The sequence below is a fragment of the Mastacembelus armatus genome, chromosome 15 (genome assembly GCF_900324485.2).
Source record: "Mastacembelus armatus chromosome 15, fMasArm1.2, whole genome shotgun sequence".
NCBI lineage: Eukaryota > Metazoa > Chordata > Actinopteri > Synbranchiformes > Mastacembelidae > Mastacembelus > Mastacembelus armatus.
In genome coordinates, this window is record NC_046647.1 from 7,779,117 (window position 1) to 7,801,495 (window position 22,379).

General features: G+C 40.5%; 1 protein-coding gene across 1 annotated transcript in view; it reads right to left on the reverse strand.

The window, feature by feature from the left end:
- The window catches only part of cdh23 (cadherin-related 23), a 138,119-nt gene that overhangs the window by 98,532 nt on the left and 17,208 nt on the right, over positions 1–22,379 (reverse strand). Inside the window, exons 3-5 of the mRNA XM_026310064.1 lie at positions 14,907–15,049; positions 14,608–14,655; positions 14,129–14,221 (exon numbers count right to left, since the gene is read on the reverse strand). Of these exons, the coding sequence (XP_026165849.1) occupies positions 14,129–14,221; positions 14,608–14,655; positions 14,907–15,049 (284 nt within the window). The remainder of the gene's footprint in view (positions 1–14,128; positions 14,222–14,607; positions 14,656–14,906; positions 15,050–22,379) is intronic.

Here is a 22,379-nt window from a genome sequence, read left to right on the forward strand (position 1 = left end):
TAACCGAAAAACCCCTGCAAGAAAGACTAGGTTAGAACCATCTGTATTTCCAATCTGATGTACTGCTGTGTGTTTATCCTAAGAACTGTATCCCTTTCACTGGATTATGATTGGTTTGTCAGAAAATCAATTGCTCTACTGGCTGGATTGACAATATTGATTAACTGCACGTCTCTCACTGCCATTCATTTTCTTCTTCTCTTTTGTAACAGCAGTTAGCCTTTTCCTGGCAATTCATTTGACCTCGTGTACCCACTGAATGAAACATAATATGGAGCAAGTCTTTGTGCACTGTACAGAAGCTGATGACAAATATGTCTCACATTATAACCTCATTTCATTCCATCTTGCCCTTGCACTGCTTTCCTCTCTGTCCACTCTATGGCCAGGCTGAGTGATGGGCGATTTTCTGGAGAAGCACTCAGCTGAACAAAATGATTCCACACCAACAAACAGCAAGAGGAGCCACTTTAGAAAGGCAAGGACAGCCTTTAAATGTGTACGTGTGAGTGCATGTATCCGTTATGTTCCTGTGCATTCTCCATAGAATTAGAGCTTTTAGTTAAAAGCAGCCATTTTGTTTATTTAAGGCTTGGAGTCTGGGTTAAATATAATTTGAAATTACATAGGTTATGATCAGGATTTTAGATTAGGGTATAACTTGAGTTAGCAGTGATAGTTACTGTAGTTAGTTAAAGAGGCTAGGCAATCAGTGTAGCTATAGGAGGTATGAAGTATGAGTATGTATTTGTGGGTGCGTGCGTGTGTGTATGGAAGAGGCCTTTTATCAGTAGATAAAAGGAACAAATAACATCTTTATCACTTGATCTTCATCCCCAAGTACCTCACCCCAGCCTCCCTGTCAGAGCTCATGGCTGACTGCCACCAAGAGCCCAGGCTGTTTGTTTAAATGTAAAGGTAATCACGTCCAGCATGCCTCAGGGATCTACAGCGCCAGAGAGACAGAGCGGGGCAGATGGGTTGCTCCAAGGGGAAGGGCACAAGGACAGGCCACATCAGCAAGATGGGCACCCTCTTTGTACTTGATATGGAAATTTATCCATCTCAATTTAGAATAGCAATAGTAAAAGTGAAAATTTGTTTAACCTTTAACAATTATGCAGGTAGAGGCTGTTCAGGAACAGTAATGGTTACATTTAACTGTAGCTGCTGTAAAAGTACCTGGACAGAGCTACAAACCCCACCTTTCAAAACATCAGACTAGCAACACATCTAATTGCTGAAGGACTGATGTAACCTGAAGCTGTTAAAGCTAATATGTATATGCATATGTTCATTGTGAACTGAGTGGTACTGGAGGAGAAGACACTTTGATACTGTAACTACCTGATGAAAGGACAAAGTAAATGATAACAAAGCCTAGTTGCCTTGCTACTACAGAATATTTTGCTCTTATACATATTTTTTCCTGTTCTTCTCCACTTCTTCTCTTTTTGAAGAAGCCATTTTTTAAAATAGAATTAAATGCAAATTAGAGTAGAGCTGATTATCATATAAACGGCTGTTGCCTAGGGGGGCAAGACACTCTGGCTTTATTTATTTATTTTGTCATATTTTTCACAGTTTCCCATAAAACTGTGACTTTAATCAGTCCACACTTTCTTTTAAAGACATAGGGGAATCAGGGACCAGTTGAAGCAAGGAGTATTTTATGTGTATGTGGGCAGCTTGTATTTGTGTGTTTGCATTTGAGAGGTATAGTATGTGAACAAGAGCAGAGCAAAGCACAATTTCACCACTGACAACATCCATCAACGTGTATAGATTAGCTTCATGAAGACTAGTACTGTATGTTGGTCACTTAACCAAGCCCTCCGTGCTCTTTTCTTCATCTTCATATCTTTTACTATTCACACCTAGGGCAATCACCTTTAAAGGTACACATCTGGAATGGCATGACAAAGCTCCATATTCCAATACTTAGCAATAACTTTATGTAGCAGTGAAGAGGCTTTTCGTGGCAGCTGGATTATGTTTGCAGTCACTCAGCAGTACAAGTGGTCTGATTTGAATTCATTGGGAGAGAGGGAAACATTGTTTGGGCAATTACCTGGAACTAACATGGGGGCGAGAGATGGAGTAAAGCAGTGAGAAGAGATTTAGATAAAAAGACTTACAAAATAGAGAGAGATAGAGCATCACACAAGAAAAACAAAACAAAAAAAACATCCTGAATTGGTTTAGGGAATAATTATGGTTTGGGTCAAAATAAGGACTTCAATAAGCTTAGAGCTCGTGTTCGCCATGGTCTCAAAAAGTGGTTGCCTATGTTAAGGTCCACTTATCTTGACCTGTCCATTTACAGAACAGTCTTCCCTCAGAGGACATTGTCACTTTATAAGGTTTCCTGATTGTTCTCCTTTTCTTCCTTTTTAATTACCATGGCCACTAGAAGGCACTATAAACATAAAATATGTATGCGTTACTAAATCATTATTGTTGCCAAAGTAATCATTGTGGCTTTGTCATCTTTGTTTGAACATGCTCTTAATATTCCTAATTTGTGTCAGCCTAATGTGGATATTTGCTCCCTCACATAAAATATTAAGGTAAAATAACTGACCAGTCAGGTGCCTCCTTTAATCCATGTTGCTTTATTCCACTCCTACGTGGGGATAATTGACAAGTTACATGTTATGGCTTTAGGCTGCCCGCCCCTCCGTGGTAGGAATGGATTTGCCGCTGCTTGGACATTTAAGAACAGTGTGGACAACTCTCCTACCTGCCATGTTATACGTAGAATTAATTGTGCATATTAGATATTGATATTTAGTCTTAGGCTAAGCCTTATGGCCATGGCCAGATCGGACTACAGTTGGAGCTTTGTTCACTCGCTCCAGGGGGCATGTACTTTCAAAAAGCTTGCTGCTGATTGGCTCAATAATGGCCATGGGAACTTTCTCTAGAAGAAACTGTCTTATTGCCCAAATATGGTACCTCTGGCTCCACAAAAGCAACATGGCAAAGTCCGTAACAGCCAAACAGCCAACAGCCAAAAATGGCGACTGAATTTGCTTCATTCTTGTAGGGTGTAACCCTATGGGTGACGTCACGCTGCATAGATCCACCCCCTCTACAGCGTCAATGGTTCCTGCCTCCCATGATGTGTGTGTGTTTATGTTTCCTTAAGTTCCTTTGGAAACAGGTAATGGTGTTACATCATAAAGCAAAGGTCACAAATGCATTTATTGAGCCAGACAACAGTTTAAGTCAGGGGTGTCAAACTTCAGTCCTCAAAAGCCACTGTCCTGCTGGTTTTACAACCATCTGGAAAACAAGCAGGACAGGGATATTTAGAACTCAAGCAGGACAGTGGCTCTCGAGGACTGGAGTATGACCATTGTCATACTCATCATCATCGATTAATTGGTAGTAGTATGAGGTGTAGTAGTTTCAGCTCATCAGCTGAGTGATGAGGCCCAGTGGTTGCCTACTCTCTGGTAGAAAAACAAATATGTGGAGCCCCAGAGAATCATATCAAATAAATCACAACTGTTGAACTTCACCCTGTATTTGAAACTGTTGGCCTTTGACAGTGTTCGCTGTTTTTTCTGATCTCATACCTTAAATTCATCCAGAGTTGATTCTGTGACCCTTTTGGTTGGTGCTCTGTGGTCTCCCTCATTTTCTAACTTTGTTTACATTTCCTTTCTTTCTTTTAAAGAAACATTCCTTGACATGACGTGACATTATTGTGCTAACTACATCGCCTGCTTATGTAAGAGCATCAAATGCATTAGGCTGATGAACTTCACATAATACCATCTTTTAAAAAACAAACTGTGCTACCAAAGTTTAGCCATATCATGTCAACAATTCAATGCATATCTGCTGGTTTTCAATAGATACGCTGCTCTCTGTCCTCCACTGCCTTTCTTTCCTCTCTCCTTGTATCCAAGTGTGTGCTTTTTTTTCAAGCCTTTTGTGTGTTTTCACTTCAGTGTGAACTCTGCACCCCTGGATCTCTCCGTTCTGCAGTCTGGTCCTATAGGTACACTGCACTCTATATCAACATCTCTTTCTATCTGTAGCCTCAGGCATGGGGTATTGCAAGGGCAGATGGGGCTCTACTTCCATGAGTCTTAATGTCTCAAGTCTCTCTCCACAGAGGCACACACTCTCTCTCACACACACACACACAGGCACAAGTAGAAATATACAATGATTCCCATCCATTGCATAATTCAGACTTCAAGCAATTGCAGATGCATCTAACTACATATTTTCAGGCTGCCTTTCTGCTGGACTATGACCCCAGGTGCCTTTACTGTAATTTCAAATGTATTATTCTAGTGCTTGAAGATTGCCAGTGGTTACCTCTCAAAGTACAGTGTGTGCAAATGTGTGTGAGCTTTGAAACATCAATCTGATCTCTGACTTTTAGCAGGGACCACACATCCAAAACGTTAAGATGCTTCAATCCGATTAGCAGCTAAGAAATTCTAATAGAAAGGGCATGTTTGATGGGAAAACTTGTAACATTGAGATATGCGTTAGTATGAAGACATTTTCTTTTCTAATAATTTTGAGTGTGAGAAGGAAAGCAATCACCATGCAACAATCAATCAATCGAATTTTTTAAATCTACTTTTTAGGATGCATTACATTTTTTAAGTATATAATAGCCGTCTACTCTGGCCAGAGTTCAAAATCTAACCTCATGCAAGAATATGAGTGAAGGTACAACGTTTCCAAACATCCCACTGCACTGGACCTCAAACATCCTGCCTAAACCAACATTGTAATCAAGCTCTAAACAGAATAGAAATGAAACAATCTGATTTAAACTCACAGAAATGTGAAAATCACATACAGAAAGACAAAGACATCTGAGAGCCTATAAAAAGGACATATGGGGTCTAGTGGCATCACTTCACAATCATTTCATGAAGCTCTGCAGCAGATAAGAGTAGACACAGCAAGTAGGAATAAGATGGACCTAAACAAGTCCAATATTAAGTCCATATTACCCATTATCCTCAATATTTACGTTTAGGCTTTGTGCATACTGCATGCACACAGTATAGAGCACTACAAAGCACTCACAGCACTAATGATACTAATGCAACATACAGTATAATCATCTCTTGTATGAAGTGATCATCAAATGTCAACTGGCATTTCCCATAACAAAGCAAATGTCCCAACCTGTAATTTCTACCATTTCATTCCCTTTCATCTCCCTTTACTGCAATGAGAATGAGATGCTGTCAAATCAAACTACATATTGTTTAGACTTGAAAGTTGTGGAGCTGTCAACAAGAGACAACAAGTGTGTTGTGGATTGTCCATGTCTGTGGCTGTCTCCACAATATTTTGTAATGACATTTCATTAATTCACTTGCAGCAACTTCTAAAGTTTGGATTAGTACTGTAGTAGCTGTTAGCTGTCCTACACTTTCGATAATAAAATAGCTCTATTATAATCCAATAGCCTGTCTCCTGGCAAAATTGTTCTCATACATAATGTTGTGGCTTCCCTTCCCTCTCTTCCTTTTTTCCTCCTCTAACCTTTAACCCTACTTTTTCTTTTCTATAAGCTGGGTCCTGCTGGTAGAGAAAAGAGCAAAAGAAAGGGGAAGAGGAGTGGTCGACCCTTGGTGATGACTGCCAGCATCAGTATTAGCTGGTGACTAGGGAGGAAAAAGACAATGCACACTTAAAGGAAAGAACAGAGAAGAAATATTGATGTTCCTGTTCCTTTCTGACACATCCAATAAAATACAAGAATATAACACACCAAGAATCTCATCTCAACAAAGAATATGTTGACTATCTTTCAATCCATAGGTTTGTCAACTGAATGAAGGTAACAGAGTCAATGGTTAAATTCACTGAATCTTTTTTTTTTTTTTTTTATGAATAATGCAATACATTTGCTTTCCTTGGAAGTGAAAAAGTACCCTCTGTTATTTGGGTAGAGTATGATATTTTTTTAGCTGCTTTTTTTAAACACATATTACCTGTATTTAATCAGACACATTTAGCAATGCTGGGTTTCTTAAGCATTAGAATTCATTCTGAAACTAATCCAGAAACCTACCCTGATCTAAAAAGCCACAGTAAAATAGTGATTTTGGATTCAAAAAACGAGAATCAGCAGAGATCGATCAATTTAGTAAAAGCTGTGTAGCCATTTTGGCACACAATGAGCATATCAAAACATCACATTGCAGTTTAATTCAAAATCTAGAAAAAAATACAAATAAAATGCTATTATATATAAGAAATAAGAGAAATAAGAAAAATATCAGGACAATATTTTGCAGCCTGCTTTTTCCATAAAGAATATAACCAAATCTCCAAATCATCACAACAAAAGAAAGATTATATAGTGTATTCAAATATTCTGTCAGAAAATCCTAAAGAAATACTTTCATTACTGAAAGTTGAAAGTCCTGATAGAAGCTGCTGCGGTGCTGGAACATATAGTGAATTTATGATATCTGATAGATTTACTTGTTTAGTCCCTCCAGTAATGGGGCTAAAATGTAAAAGTTTATGGTGGTGCTATGAAAATTAAACTAGTGCATCCCCTGAGGAGAATAAATGTACAGCATAAATTTATTTCCAGCCTGTTAAACAGTAAGATAGTTGTGTGCAAAGACAACATTTTGGGCTTGGAGTGCCACTAAAGAAAAAGTCCACTGACTGTCTAAAATGTAAGGAGAAAAATAACAATCCTCTGTGGACCAAATTTAAGAGAAATCTTGCCAGTAGATGTGGCACAGTATTTTCCAGAGAACCACACTGTGACACAACCATCAGTATCACCATCCTCATTCCCTTCAGGTTGTGGGGCAGGATGGATGGTTTGTTCTATAAGAGGAAACGCCAAAAAACACACCACAAGACAACATCAAAGTCACTAGAATGACAAGCTGAAAAAGACGGGCTGCAAGTTGGAGTTTAAACATCTGTTTGTCACCTTAATTTGAGACTTGATTGTTGTGGTTGTCATGTATGCCTGCTGTAACAGGTCTGTAAAATCTGGGCTCTGAGGTGTAAATTGAACAGTAAAGCAGCAAAAAAAGAAGAAAAAAGAATCACATTTCTACAATAAGCACTACTTTTATCCATCAGTTGAGTCACTCATGCTTTCTAAAAGTAAAAAGGTATGTGTCAAGTTAATATTTTAAAATCTTTTAAATGAATGTGGCTCATTATGATGAAAACAATGACCCCTTATACTACACCATGTTATTATTATACTGCACAATGAAAAATACTAACAAGGAAAAAATTAAACTGTAGATAGCAGCAATGTTGCTTTTTCTCTTCACCTTTTGTCTATATTTCTCTATAATACTTTTTTTTTTTTTTAATACCTTCCCAATTGTGGAAGTGACACCCAAAATAGATTTGAGCAAATTGGAAAAGCTATAAGGCTCTATTAAGGAAAATCTAGCCATGGTTGAAAGAACAGTGAGAGGAAAAACAGATGAATGGAAAGGGATGTGCATATGGAAATCAAGGTGAAGACAGAGGGAGGGAAGAATCATTGAGGAATTTGCATAATGTCAAACAAAGTCCTGGTGAGGCTGAAGACATGGTTTGTAACTCAACAGATTTTTCCACATATCACATTCTTCTCTTACGGTAGAGCATTGTTACCATAGCTATGGCGTCTTTCACACTGAAAAAAAGCCATGAGCATTGCTGCACATAAACATAAATACAAACATAAGTAGCTGTAAATTATGGTGGGACTGATGAGATCCACAACTGTCTTCCATGTTAGTAAAACCTTGTCAGAATGCACAATTCTGCCAAGGAAGAAGAGCGCCAAAGGCAGGGTGGGGGTGGCGATGGAGCGATGGGACCCACACACATGAAAGACAGGGAGAGAGGGACCGACAGGTTGATTTATTCAAAGAGTGAAGAGTGGGTGAATCAAACTTTAATGGCTTTTGGGAGTGCAAACCATTCTTTCCCCCTTCAATCTCACCCCTCTCACTCAGTCTTTCCTTGTGTGCTCCCACATGACTTCCCTTTCTCCCACCCATCCACCCACTTCCAAAAACACAGTTTACGATGGTCACTCACAAACACGAGCCTTCCTTTCTTTGACAGACAAATCTGAATCCATCTCTGCATAGCGCGCAAATCAAGGTGCTCTTCATGCTCAGTGGGATAAAGTAAATGACAGAAAGATAAAGCGAGGAAGAGGAGGTGATTTACCTTCACGAGTGGCGGCATACAGGATGCCCAGGCAGTATTTGTTGCATTAACCCCTGGACTGGAAAGGATGCATGGAACAGTTGTTCTACAGGTCCAATGTCCTTTCTGACATCTTACTTACTGAAGTCCACAAATAAATTATCATTCATGAAAGTGAAAGACTGCCCTCACTCACAAGCACTGGCCTGCATATAGTGAATATCTGCAAATGGATACACACACACAATATAAACAGTGAACTGCAGAAAACTGGAATGATGGGACATATGTGATTAACACATCGTAAGCCTATAGATAAACTGTACTGCACTGCACTGTAAAAAAAAAAAATGGAAGCACTAGTGTACAAGTTATACTAGGTTAGTTTGTAGAGGATAATCATGTGCTATATAAAACTGTCCTGTTAGACAGAATCATATGAGCAGATGGATAACGACAACAACAACAAACAATACTCAAAACTAGCAACAACACTATACTAAGGAACAGCTTCCTATATACCATCAAAAACTTGGAAATATTCTACAGTTTGTTTTTGAGAAACCACAACTTTTGCCAAGAATTAGAACCCAAGCACCAAATCTATGTAGGAGAAAGTTATAAATGGAGCCTGAGGTGTGTAAAATATTGACTGCTTCCCATTTAACCTTCTCACTTTATCCATCTTTTCTCTCTTTCTCCCTAAATCCCTCCATCTCTCCCTATGGGGCTCAGGGTCTTAGTGTCAGGCAGAATTCTCTTTGAGGCCTGCGCCTGTCAAGCAGCCACCACTCAGCTCAGTAACCACTGGATTCAATTACACTACAGTAGAGACCAGGAGAGATGATACTGAAATCATTATGTGGTAAATCCAACTTCTAGAAGCCAGCATGTGTATTTGTGTGTGTGTTGGCCTATGTCCATTAGATATATACAGAATGTGTAGTCACAGTAATTTCCTGTCTGTAATTTCAAAATACGTTTGTCTCAAAATATGTTTTTCATTATTAATAAGATTTTTTTTCTTAGGCAACCATGCAACTGGAAAGACATTAATCATCCATATAGTGTAGGTGTTCCTTTAGAGCTAAAGTATTTGTTTGTAAACTAGTAAACAAATTACCTTCACATGCTATAACCTGCTAAGATACAGGGCAGAGGGTGATACAAGATTAGAGTTTGAATTTCTGCTTTCAGAAGTGAACAAAGGCACAGAAGAAAGGCATATAACAGATTCATCTATGTTTTACCTGACAGTGACAGAGGGCACATCAAATAGCAGGTGCCTCTGTTTTGCTGCCAGAGCCCACATCAAGCACTAAACAGCTCATTCACACACATAATAGGAGCTCTCAAACACCCTCTGCCAATATTACCGAAAATATGAGTGCATTTGTGTGTTTAGTGCATAAAATGCTGTCATGTTATTCAGCTCAAAATTGTTTGGATGAAGTAGTAGCCAAAAGTTGGGGACTAAAATGTTTGCTGTTTGTAATTCCTCTTTTTATAAATTACCAAATTATAGTACCTACAAGCAGTGGACCTGCTTCCCAAATACAATTATCTGATAAGTCACTAATCAATCAATAATACAATAAAACAGGTGATAAGAGATAAGAGCTTGTGCTTATTGTAAGGATTTACTATGCATCCATTAAGGAATACATGTTCCTGAGAAACAAATTAAATATAGAAACTGTTTTTAAATGTCTATTTTTGTATCAGATATGGCCTAAATGGCTTTTCTTTCTCCTTATGTCTGACTTTCTCCTAAGGGGCTTTCACCTTGAACATCTTTGTTTTATAACATCAACCATAGTTCATCAGAGCTTACTTTAGGTTAGAGAGGGACACTGAGATATGACTGATAGAAAATAGAGGTGGAGGAGGGATTTGCTCATCTGCCTGACATACCTGAGAGACAGTAAACAGATAAAGTTTGGATATCTATCACTTGGAGCCTCTTGGCTATCTGCCTGTTTACCAATACATTTAATCCATCTATGTGCTGCATTACAGCGCTGGTCTGAAGTTGGCTATACAATCTGTGTGCATCATTCCTGTGTTATCAAAAGCAGGATTCTCCTGCACTGCATATCTGCTGTAGTTAGGGATGAATGTGAGTATTGGCAAGAGGATGAAAAAAAGATGGAATATAAATTCCGAAATGCTGTAAGTGGAGGTACAAAAAAAATAAACTTTAAAAAAGTTTGCTAAGGTCATGAGAAACTAAGTATGGATAATATCTATAAACTATGAATAAATACCTGTCAAAAGAAAATGTGTTGTGTGCATGTTTAAGTGTGCAGGACAGAAGAGATCTGGAGAGGGGCATTTAAGGCAGAAAAAAGGGAAAGAGAAGCAGGAGAATATAAGTAACTGAAAAAACAGGGCAAAACTGTTCATGGTCAGGGGGCGCTTATGGAACCACAGGAGATGAAACACACTGGGCACAGTTAGAGAAGCTGTTACTGCTGGCATTTGATATTATCACAGTGGAACTGACAGAGACCAACTCCCAGTGGGAGAGTGCAAGGGTCAGGCAGCTGGGGTAGGTGTGTGTGTTTGTGTGTGTGTGTTTTGGGGGAGGATTGTCCTTTAAGCCATAAATGGTCCCACAGTTGCTCAGACAGCAGCTCTGTACAGATGTACTCTTGGCAAAAACATTCTGAGTTTGTCAATAGAGAATTTGCTGTATAGAGGACTACCTGTTGCGCTATGGGAATGTGAAAAACACCTCTCAGTATGTTGTAAGCTCACTTCATCATCTCATCCAATAATGGATTTGGGTTGAGGCCCATCTGCTGTTCTATCAAAACATTATTTCTGCTGATAGTCGTCACTCTTTGTATCCAGTCTCTGCTGCTGGCTGCCTGAGTGTGTGGATGCTGTAAATCTGGCCAGCTCATTAGCACTGACAGAGGGAATTCTAGCAGCCCACCTGCTCCCCTTCACCCTCTTTATGGCTCTACAAATTAAAACGACATTTACACACACCCTCCCCCTGCTCTCCCTACTCCACTGCTCACCTTGCCATTCACATTGCTTCATCTGCTCACTGCTAAGCTGCATTAGACCCACCACACTTCCCAATACCCTCCCCTAGCCATTCCTCTGTTTCAACAACCTGAGGTTCTTTATGATGTTTTCTTTTGGCTTGTGGCATATCATGTTCTATGGCACTTTGCTTGGGTTATATCTCATTATTTAAATCCTTTTCTTTCCATCATCGCCATTTTACTATTCTGTCATCCATCACATCCATCAACCTTTCCCATCTTTTTTCTGTGTACTAACATTTAGCAGCACCATCTAGGAGTGCTGATGGGATTTTAACCTAGAGTAACTGTGGCATGTCCAGTGGGTGACCGCGTAATGGAATGATGTCGCAGCATGTTTGCTTTGCCCGCCAGAGGTCAGTTAGGTTCAAAGAGGTAATGAGGCCATAAAAATGCAGGTAATGAAAGTTTTGCAGAAACAAGATAAGGTATAGAAAAGGGTAGAGGAAGGGGACACAAAGAGGAAGACAATGACTTCTAAATGAAAACATTTCTCAAAACTTCAACTTTAGTGGTGGAAGGCTTTAATGTAGACAGGTACAGAGTGAGCTGTGCACTGTCACAAAAATCAAAAACGTATGAATAAATGTGCTGCGGCTAATTTATTAAGCAATGTAGACAAATAACTTCATTGACGTTTCTGATAAAACGCCTCCCTCCATTACTGCGCTCATTCCATATTTTATAAGCTCACTGTTACAGGCATCAAATGAACTGCTTAAAAAAAAGTATCTGTATCTGTGCATGGAATCCATGGAGTGCATCAGTGTATATCTGCTCCTTTGTGCAAGGAGGAGCAGGAGCAGCACTGCCAGAGCCCTACAAAATGACCTCCAGCAGGCTGCTGGTGTGCATGATTCTGATCAAACTCTTAGAAATTAACTAAATGAAGGTGACATGAGTGCCATCATCCTCTACTATGACCTGTGCTCACAGCCCAGTGCCATGCAGCTCAATTGGCATTCACCAGAGAAAACACCAGAATTGGCAGGTCTGGCTGTGGTGCTCCATTCTCTTCACAGATGAGAGCAGGTTCATACTGAGAAGAAGATGTGACAGGACTGAAAGAGTCTGGAGACACCATGGTGAACATTATGCAGTTTGGTGGTGGGTCAGTGATGTGTCTGGGGACACATATCCTTGGAGGCACGCACAGACCTCAGTGTGGCAATAATACCCTGACTGCTGTGAGGTACCAGGATGAAGTCCTCAGAGCAACTGTCAGATCTTATCCTGGTGCAGTTGGCCCTGGGTTCCTCCTGGTGCAGGACAATGCCCACCCTCACATGGCCAGACTGGGTGGGCATGATGATGAAAGTGTTGATGCCACTGACTGAGCATCATGTTTCGCTGACCTAAATCCAATTGACCTATGGGACATTATGTCTCGGCTCATCTGAAGCCACCAAGTACCACCACAGACTGTCCAAGAGCTCACTGATGCCCCGATCTAGGTCTGGGAGAAGATCCCCAGGGACCCAATACACCTCCAGGAGCACGCTCAGACATTTTCAGGAGTGCATTCACAGGCATGCAGAAGCCATACACATTGTGGGTTACTGTGATGAAACTGATGACAACTTAGACAAGCCTGTGATTTCAGTGTTTTCAGAACTTTTTAATTTTCAGTACTTTGATTTTCAGCATTATTTTGAATACAGCCCTCCATGGGTTGATGATTTTGGTTTTCACTGCTCATGTTGTTACACAATGAACATTGTTAAAATGTTCAACCTGAATAATTCATTCATCAGTATCTGATATGTCATTTAGGTGTTTGAGCATTACATTTCCAATATAAAGAAAGAGTCAAATATATTGTTTGAAGGAATCTGATCTACTGTCACATCCTATTGCCTCAAATAAAAAAAGCCTAAATTTTGTAAGCACTAGGAGGGCAGGGCTGACATAAACAGTAATTCACTGAGTGATGCTAGAGAACTAACAATATGTGTGGAGCTGAGGGTCAGACTCAGCTCTGTTTAATGGCTTTCCAGAGGCTAAACTGAAGCCTATTGTTTGCAGAGCTTGGAAAGTCTGTATATGCACTATAAGTGAGTCCCACACAACTGAGCAGTGGTTGCAGTGGCCTAAGAAAACCTTCCCTGGTGGGTGGTCTAAACAGCCTCGTCTAAACAGTCCTTCTTTCTCCCATTTATTTGCCTGACTTTATGGATTGGGGAGAGAAAAAGCCAGTGGCTTTGAAGATTTGGTGAAGAAGAAAGGGGTATGTGCTCAATATAAACACAACAAGATATGTGGATGTGTGTGTGTATTTCAGCCCCTGTTTGAAGTCCTCCACTCCACTCTGGCAATTACTTCATATCAAGTATTAGACGAGGGAGAGGGCAAAGAGGAGAGAGAATGACGGAAAGACGTGAGAATTGAGGAGGGAGGTAGCGGATTCAGAGAGAGGACAGAAAAGCGAGAGAAAGAGGAGAAAAGAGATTGAGGTCTCTACTGCAGTGAGTGTTTGTCTTCCCTATAAAGGAGGCTGTGCACACTCTCAAAACATGAGCTGGAAGACAACTGAAATCGTGGGAAGATCATAGGTGCAGCAAAATGCAGCAATTTCCAGGCAGAAGAGACTGAAAAAAGTACAATGAATAGTTGATGACCACTATATGCAGCTTCCAAGCAGTTACTACAATAGTCATAAGACAGGTGAATCTTAAATGTCTATTCTTATTTTTCCTTAAACTCCAAACCTTTATTGCCCAAAGCACTTCATAGTATGTATTTGTACTAATACTTACTAGATTTTCTGTTGGCATCATTCTTTTGATGTTCATAAAACAACAAATTATATTACATGTGATGAATTTGAATTTGATTTAAATGTACCACATCGGAAGCAATAAGTTAATAAAATCATCTATCATCCTTACCTCAGGGATATTGACCGTATAAGGCTGCCCGTGGAAGGTTGGTGCATTATCGTTCACGTCTCCAATCTGGATATTTACTGTGTCTCTGACCACCTGATGGAGGAAATACCTTGTTAAAACTGTTCTAAAGCCACCTCCACACCTTATGTGACAGAGACAGTCATTAAAAATGTGCATTTTACCACACCAATCCAAGATACAGAGTGAAAGAGAACAGGACCAGTGTGTGATAGATTACCTGCAGGGGAGAGTAGGTTGAATGTCAGTATGTTTCAGCAACGAAAGTGCGTGGAGTGAGACAGGTGTCAGAATGATTACATGTAAGAAGAAGAGAAATAAGGAGGAGAATGAAAGCAAAAGACAGAAAGAGGGACAGACAGAGAGAAAGGCCTCTGTAACATGTGGCCAGGATTCAACCAGGTGTCAGTGTGTGATGGCAGGTGTCACAACTGTGATCACAGTGCAAATCTGTCTCTTACCTCTTGAATGTCACTGACGTAAAACACGACCTGCATCTCTGACTTGGTCTGGCGGAGACAGACACACACTTCAGCACAAACTTTGCATGAACATGAGCAGTGCAGAAAAGCAGAACAAGACAGAGAAATGCCACTGAACTCAAAACCTTTTTGTTCTCCCCTTCCTATTAAGAGTGTTGCACTTTTCAGTGGTTTTCATCATTTGATAATTCTATTCCTCATTTTAAAATGGTTAAATTGTTGCTTTGGTATTGTGTAAAAGTGTGCATAAGATATATGTGTGTATTTGGTGCCTTTACCTCGCGGTCGAGCTGCTGTCGCAGCCAGACGACGCCAGTGTCTTGGTTCACTGAAAAATATTTCGTTGCCTCTTCTCCTGAGACACCATACACGAGCGGTTCCCCCTCAGGATCGGTTGCCTTCAGCTGGGCCACAGATGAGCCTGCCAAACAATGTCAAAGGTCAGGGTGATGTATTTGTGGAATGGTGCCTTGCAGCAAGAAGGTTCTGGGTCCAAACCAGTTGGCCAACAAGAACCTTTCTGTGGGGAGTGTGTATATTCTCCCCATGTCTGCGTGGGTTTCCTCTTGGTACACCAGCTTCCCCCCACTGTCCCAAAGATATGCAGATCAGGTTAATTAGTGACTCTAAATTGCTCCTAGGTGTGAATGTGAGTGAATGTTTGTGTATTAGATCTAACACAAATGCTGCATATTTGCAGTAGTCAAATGTGTGAATCACACAAAAAGAATATGCTAGCTATATTAAAACATGCCATTATAAATCTTGAACTGACATGTTTGCATAAAGTGCCAAGTACTTAATTTAGCAGTATTTAGTTACTTTCATAAACTTGATAAATTACATTTACTTAAAGGATGACACCCCTCTGTGTTTATGTTGAGAATAAATATGCCATAAAAATACACAAATGCAAAGCTCATACACACTAGCATGTGCAGTGGTAGAGAAGAAAATGTTTTTTACTGGGGCTCACAGGCTTTGTTCACTCATCGACTGACATTAGAGCTCAGACAAGCTGGCTAATCAAAAGATGAGGTGGAGCGCCATTAGGCTGGCTAATCCACCATGCTGGACAGATGTGTTGAGAAGGGTAACGCTAAGGTTACAAAGGGTACAAAGGACAGCATCAAAATCCAGTGACCCAGAGGGACATGGCTCATTACTAATCAGAGTAAAACTGCCTGAGCAGGGTATCATAATGGGCTGTGGGAGGTTACGGTGTGATCAGTCACAATCGATGTGATGCATATGAATTATGTTCTCTTTCCATTTACCGAAGACATGCACTCACATGACATACACATGATTCAGATATTGATTCAGCTGAGATTCAAAAGTTAATAGAGAGTTGTACAATGGCATAATGTCAAGAGGTTCTGTGTTACTCTACATATTACTCTAACTTTCTCCCATGTTCAGTGAAACATGAGACACAAGATTTGGAAAGTTTCAGTTGTCTGAGTGAAAATGACTAAAACTAATTTAAAACCAAAAATGTAAATGTGACTTGTCTGTGTGCTTGGCTTCAGGTCCACCTTCTGGTGCTAAATAGACATAAGGTATTGAAGATGAGCACATACACAGGACAGTAAATACACATACACACATGCAGTGAATGCATGTACACCCACACATGCACTCATCCTCTCTGCTCCTCTCCTTTAGGTGCTCACTAGACAATAGAGGTGAAGACAAACTAAATCAAGCCTGTCACTTGTGGACCAAAATGCTTAACACAACGACCAATTAGACTTCACAATCACACACCCTCTCGTTTTATTAATACACCCCATTTTCCTTTGAAATGGTGGTAAGAATGACTAATTAATATAACGATTTATGAAGCCCTCTCATTGCGTCTAATGAGATTTATGCAAATTCAGCTGCTTTCAATATGAGTTATAATTTGGTTGAAGACGGTGCAAATTAAGCATTTTACCTCATAGTCATCAATAATAACTGTATTTTCCCCTCCTCCTTCCGGACCTCTCGACTGTGGAGGAATTGTCTGCTCTGTGTGGGTAGACATACACTCGAGTGAAGGATAACAAAATTGTTATTTCAGACTACGACTATGTATTAAGAGCCACAGTCTTGTGAAGATTAACTCCTGTTCTGGAAAAAAAACTAAACTAAACTACACTAACTAAAACTCATAAGTTTGGATACACTTTTTCTACACATTTTAAAAAATGTATCTAGGGTCAAATTGCTGCAAAGAAACCACTACTGAGGAAGACCAATAAGAGGAAGAGAAGTCACGAAATACAAAGAATGGACCAGTGGAAATATGCACCGAAAACCCACTTCCAGACCTTTTTCTTTGTTGTCATGGGCACAATAACAAACACATGGTAAAGACACGTTTCACACTGAAGTCATGCTTTCTCTGATCCATCACACAATCAATTTTGGATTTTGTTGTTCTACATCACCTAATTTCCTCCTTTGCTTGTGTCAGAATCACTAGAGGTCATCTAACAATGGCACATAATTGGCGTTAAAAATCAGCTGCTGGTACAAATGGCCTATAGACAAGAACATTTATTTTGAATACCTTATACTTTTGCTTACTACATAATTCTACATGTGGTATCATTGGTTTAAGTATTGTAACCCCCCTCTATCCAAACTGAGTGACCACATCACGTCTGCACTACCCAAACGTAAGCAGCAGTTCGGGCAGGATCTTCCCAAAAAAAAAAAAAAAGTCCAGGGAGAAAAAACAAAACTCTAAAGACTGACCCAAACCGAAGTCCAGGTGTGGAACATAAGTAGGCTGGCTTTCTGCTTATGTCGAAAGCCAGGCACTTAACAGCAATGGCCCAGATCAGTGGGTCACATGCCTGCGCCTCCACAATTAGTGGAGATCCGAGCACGCGACCACCATTTACCAGATTGGTCATGTCTTGGCAGCACCGAGGACAGCATGTGACAAATGGAGTAATGCGCACTGTCCCACTAATAAACAAACAAAGGAAGACGAGGAGGCCGCCACTCAGATGATCTTTATCGATGGTCCTAAGAGGAGAGCTGCCAGAGAAGACTCCCGTCATGGAGGGCACACTAATCTGCATCAATATGAGCTTGTATCATAGTGTCACACAGTGAGTGAGACAACTGCTCCACTGAGAAAGGGGAGCCCAGCCAACTGACTCTATAGTGAAACAAAACACTGCTCAGGCCGGTGAATATCCGCCAAGCACTCCATGTAGCATGCCAACATGCGCAGGGCATGAAGATGAGAGTACGCCCCCTACTCAGAAGCATGAGGAGAAGTCGCTCCAGAGTGACCACTTTAGATCTAAATGTGCTGCTGAATGCATTTAGGCATGAGAGCAGGATTAGGACACAGCATAGCTGCACTGCAATCTTCTCTAAATTATATGCAGAGTACAAATGCCAATAGAGCCAAGAGATTACTCATTCTCTTGACAGGGCCAAGCCAATAAGAAGGCAGTTTTTCGGAAGAGGAAAAAAAACACACGTGGCCCACTGCAGGAGCTCAAAAGGAACACCTTCAAGTACACGCAAAAACGGAACTAGATGTCGATATGGTGCCGGGCAGCATGCAACTAAGCACTGCCTGTGCACTCTTTGACCAAAACACTAATTAAACTGAATACTGACCTGTTATTGGATACTCATGACAGGAGGAAATAGTCGGGCGTAGTTCCCCAGGAGTAACTGGGGGAAACAACAAAACCAGAGGGAGCAGGCACGTGGACAGAGAGACGCCCTTCTCCATAGCCATGCTGAAATTGCATGTGAAAGGACATATGAAGCAATAGTATAAGCTGTGTGAACACTCTAGATGGTGGCTAATAACACAACGGGGGGAAAAACCTCTGAGGTCCTCTCCTCTGGGAGGAACAAGAACTGGGAGATCACACCGGTTAGCCGCTGTCCATGAGCTGCCTTGCCTAGCATGCTTGATAGCATGCCTCTGCTAAGGCTCCCTTAATGGGGAGGGGTGCAGCAGGTAGGCCTCTGCAGAGGGGCCAGCAATGAAGGGGGAATTTTCCGATTCCAGTTCCAAAGTAAGCTCCAGTACTGGGTCCAACTTTTCTTCCCAGCTGGAGATGGGAGGGTTTTCGTGGCAGGGACACAGGAGGGAGCTGAGGGAGGAAATATTCCACAGGAGAGCCTTAGTATTAAGCTGACGTTGGCTCTTTCAGGCACGGCCGCTTGAAGAAGCATTGGCCAATGAGGCTAAAGGGCCCAGCCGGCATACTCTGCCACGTAGGGCTCATGTAGTGTGGGATGCAGATCATCCCTGGAGATGCAGCTGGATGCGCCACTCACTGCCAAATCTGGAACCTGCACTGCAACGCGAAAGCCATCTTACGGGAACAAAAAAAAACTTCACACAGCATACTCACTCAGGGCAATAGCTGAAGAAAAGAAAGTGGAGATCCCACCTGAACTGCTGCTTATATATAGGTAGCGCGGACGTGATGAATTCATTCAGATGGAAGGGAGCCCACCCCAGGTGGGCATAGAAAGTTTTTTTCTTCAGTGCTTAGCATGAGGAATGAGATAAGACCCATTAGTGATAACACCAGAGGGCTATGCACCAATGAGACAGAATTCATAGCCTTGATGCATTTGAGTAATAATGTACAAGGCAGACAGATTTGTTAGCTAAGATTATGACAATGCAGAATGCAGTATGAACCGCCTGAATCAGTGTGCAGTTGGTAGCCCAATTTTGTTTGAACCATGATGAGGAAAATGGAACATTGCCTCTTACTAGAATTTATTTTGGGTTAAGGCTTAATTTAATCTGGCAATTTAAAAGTAAGCTCAGTTTGGATCAATTTTAGTTTAAGGGTCTTAGGGTTTAAATGTTCAGGGAACATTTAGCATTAGTTGTTTGAATAGAGGAAAGTTGGAGGTCAGGGTTCAGGTGCAACATTGCTGTAATCACAAATATTCCTCACTAGTATTGTATTGTATAGTGTGTTGTGTGTGCATGTGAGTACAGTGTACCTTTCTGGTGCTTATCTGTAACACTGTTGCACCAAGCCCTTTCCCCTGACAAATGATGCCATTTAGCAGCAAGTGATGCCAGTATTACTGTTATGAATGATGCACTGCACATTAACATTGCCCCTCCCCTTCTCCTCTACCCTGCAACACTGCTCTCATGACAAGAGCGATGGGTTGGAGGAATCATCTCTCTACTTCACCTTTCTCTCTCCTATTGTCCCCTGAACCTCTCTCTGTAAACTCAAATACTGAATCTCCACTTTTGCCCGTGTTCTGACAGTAAAGTCCGCACACAACAAACAGAGCACGGCAAAAAGTAACTGACCAAGGTAAGCACATAAAGACATGGGGGCTGAACCAGAACACGTCTACCTTACAGAACTGAAAGATCTGGAGATACAATATGTGTGTCTCCTGGTGGTTTAAGACAAAAGTAAAAAAGTTTAAAGAACTTGCACTCTGAGAAAGAGGATGCCAAAATACATGTAGCGCAAGTTTTATTTAGCTATATATCCCCAGACTCATGTTGTGCTGGTTTATTTAGATAGAAAATACTTTAAATTACTTAGAGTTCAACAAATAAAATAATACTAATAATTCTGACAGTTACTGCTTGGTGAAATTGACCATCTACCAATGAAATCCACTTCTCTATGATAAAAAAAATTAACTTTTTAAACTAGAAAAAAAAAACTACCCATAAATCACTGGATCAACCTTCTAACAGAATTCCTCACACTTGAGAAATAACATCTATCCATAAAAGAAATATAGAAGAATTTACTGACATAAGGAACCCTTTTTCACATTCCCATAATCTCATAGAAACACATGCTGACTTTATTATTAATATGTAATTGCTATTATTGTTGGGGTTTAATTATTACTCTTATTATTGCAATTGTTATTGTTGTTCCTGTCCTGTTCTGTTAATGCGTTATTTTGTGTTGCAATTTAGAAAAAAACAGAAGAAAAACTATAATATATATGTGCTTTAGTCAAACTGGTTTAACAAAGACTGGAGGCATTTACATTTAACTAGTTCAAGTTTGAGAATGGCAAATGGGTGAACTCAAAATATTAAAAAAACAAAACAAAAAAAGAGGCATGTTGGAGATGCAGAAGACTGAAACTGAGGAGAAAAAGAGGAAGAAAATTAGGAAGATTTGCTAAACTATATACAACAGCAACCAAATGTTTTACTTAGCACAATGTTTTAGGAAAGGAAAGGGAGCCAGTGGCAGCACTAAATCAGCTGCTGGTGCACATCAGTCCCTGATGGATCAATAGGAATCGCACATGTTAGACGAGCACTAGGCTCGGCCCTGCCCTGGGGCCTCAGTCCTGAGAGAGAAAAGGGGCTATAGACCAAAGCCATGTTCATTATGTTGGTGACATCTCTAGACCTCTCGTTTATCTGAGAGCTGATTCACTGGGACAAGCACTGTCAGGACTGCAATTTCAGGCATGCTGTGAATTATAGCTTTGAATTTTATGGTACACAGCAGCTTAATGGGTATATGGGGATGTTCAGTATGCTCTCTCCTAAAGCAGCAGCAGACAAAAGAAAATATGAAGCCACCTCAATACTAAAGACACAAAGACTGATTGTGGAGCACAAGGCAGAGAGAATCATGATCTTTACCTGCTCCCTGTAAATATTTGATGAACTGTCTTAAGGCAGAGCTGGTGAGCCTCAGGGTTGAAGTCATGCAATCAGTAGGCTGCTGAGTCAGTACGATGCTGCTCGTGTTACCACACTGTCTACCTACTGACAAAAGAGAGCTTCAAACACATCAGCAACACCAAGCTGAAGCCACGCTGCCTCGTATCAGTCACTCCCATCAAAAATTTAAAAAAGCAAATATTGTCTTCAGCTAGTGACAGTATGAGCTCTTTCAGTAGTATGTGTATTTTGTTCCCCGCTTTATAGTACAACATTTGGCATTGTATGTATTATCATGTGAAAAGAAACTGAAGAGCCCAGTCATACAGAACCAGAAATGGAAAGCCTTCACCTCTGTCACATAGATGAATTGTGATTATGACAGTGAGACACTATGCTAAGATGCTGTACGTTTTAAGCATTAGAGTGCTAAAGAGGAGCATGTACAGCCATGTCCTGCTAACTCACTGTGTGCCATTACAACAAAATGAGTCCGTTTTTTGTTTCTTTATATTGATCAAGCACAATAGAGCTCAAAAACAGAATCCTCTACAATCATACCAATGTCTGACCCCAACTGTTTTAGTCAGTCTGGCTCATACGCACCACTTTGAGGGTAATTTACGAGTCAGATTCCATCAGACCTTTTAAGTAACTGTTTCAGACTCGTCATTTTAAGAGATCTCTTGGGGGCAAATGCATTAACATGCACCCTCACCTCCAGTCAAACACACAACAAATTAAACTTTCCTTATTTCCTTTAGAAATAAGATGGAAATGATCTGGAATTAGCTCATCACTGTTTTCTCTGCTTAGGGAATCAGGTTGCTTCTGGGAAACCAGTTGGACATTGAAATAAACCCTATAGATCTACCTGAAATAACAATAGTGCGGTAGCCAGAAACAGTGCTTAGACCTTGATTTTCATACAAAGAGAGGTTTATGTGTTCAGGGGTATCTTTAACAGCAGAAAAGGGGATGCATGCATATAGTTTATTTCTTAGTAGAATGAAGACAGCCGTGGTGAATGACAGTAAAGCCTTTTCCAATTAGACAGCCAGCAATAAAAAAATATGGAACGAAAGAAGTT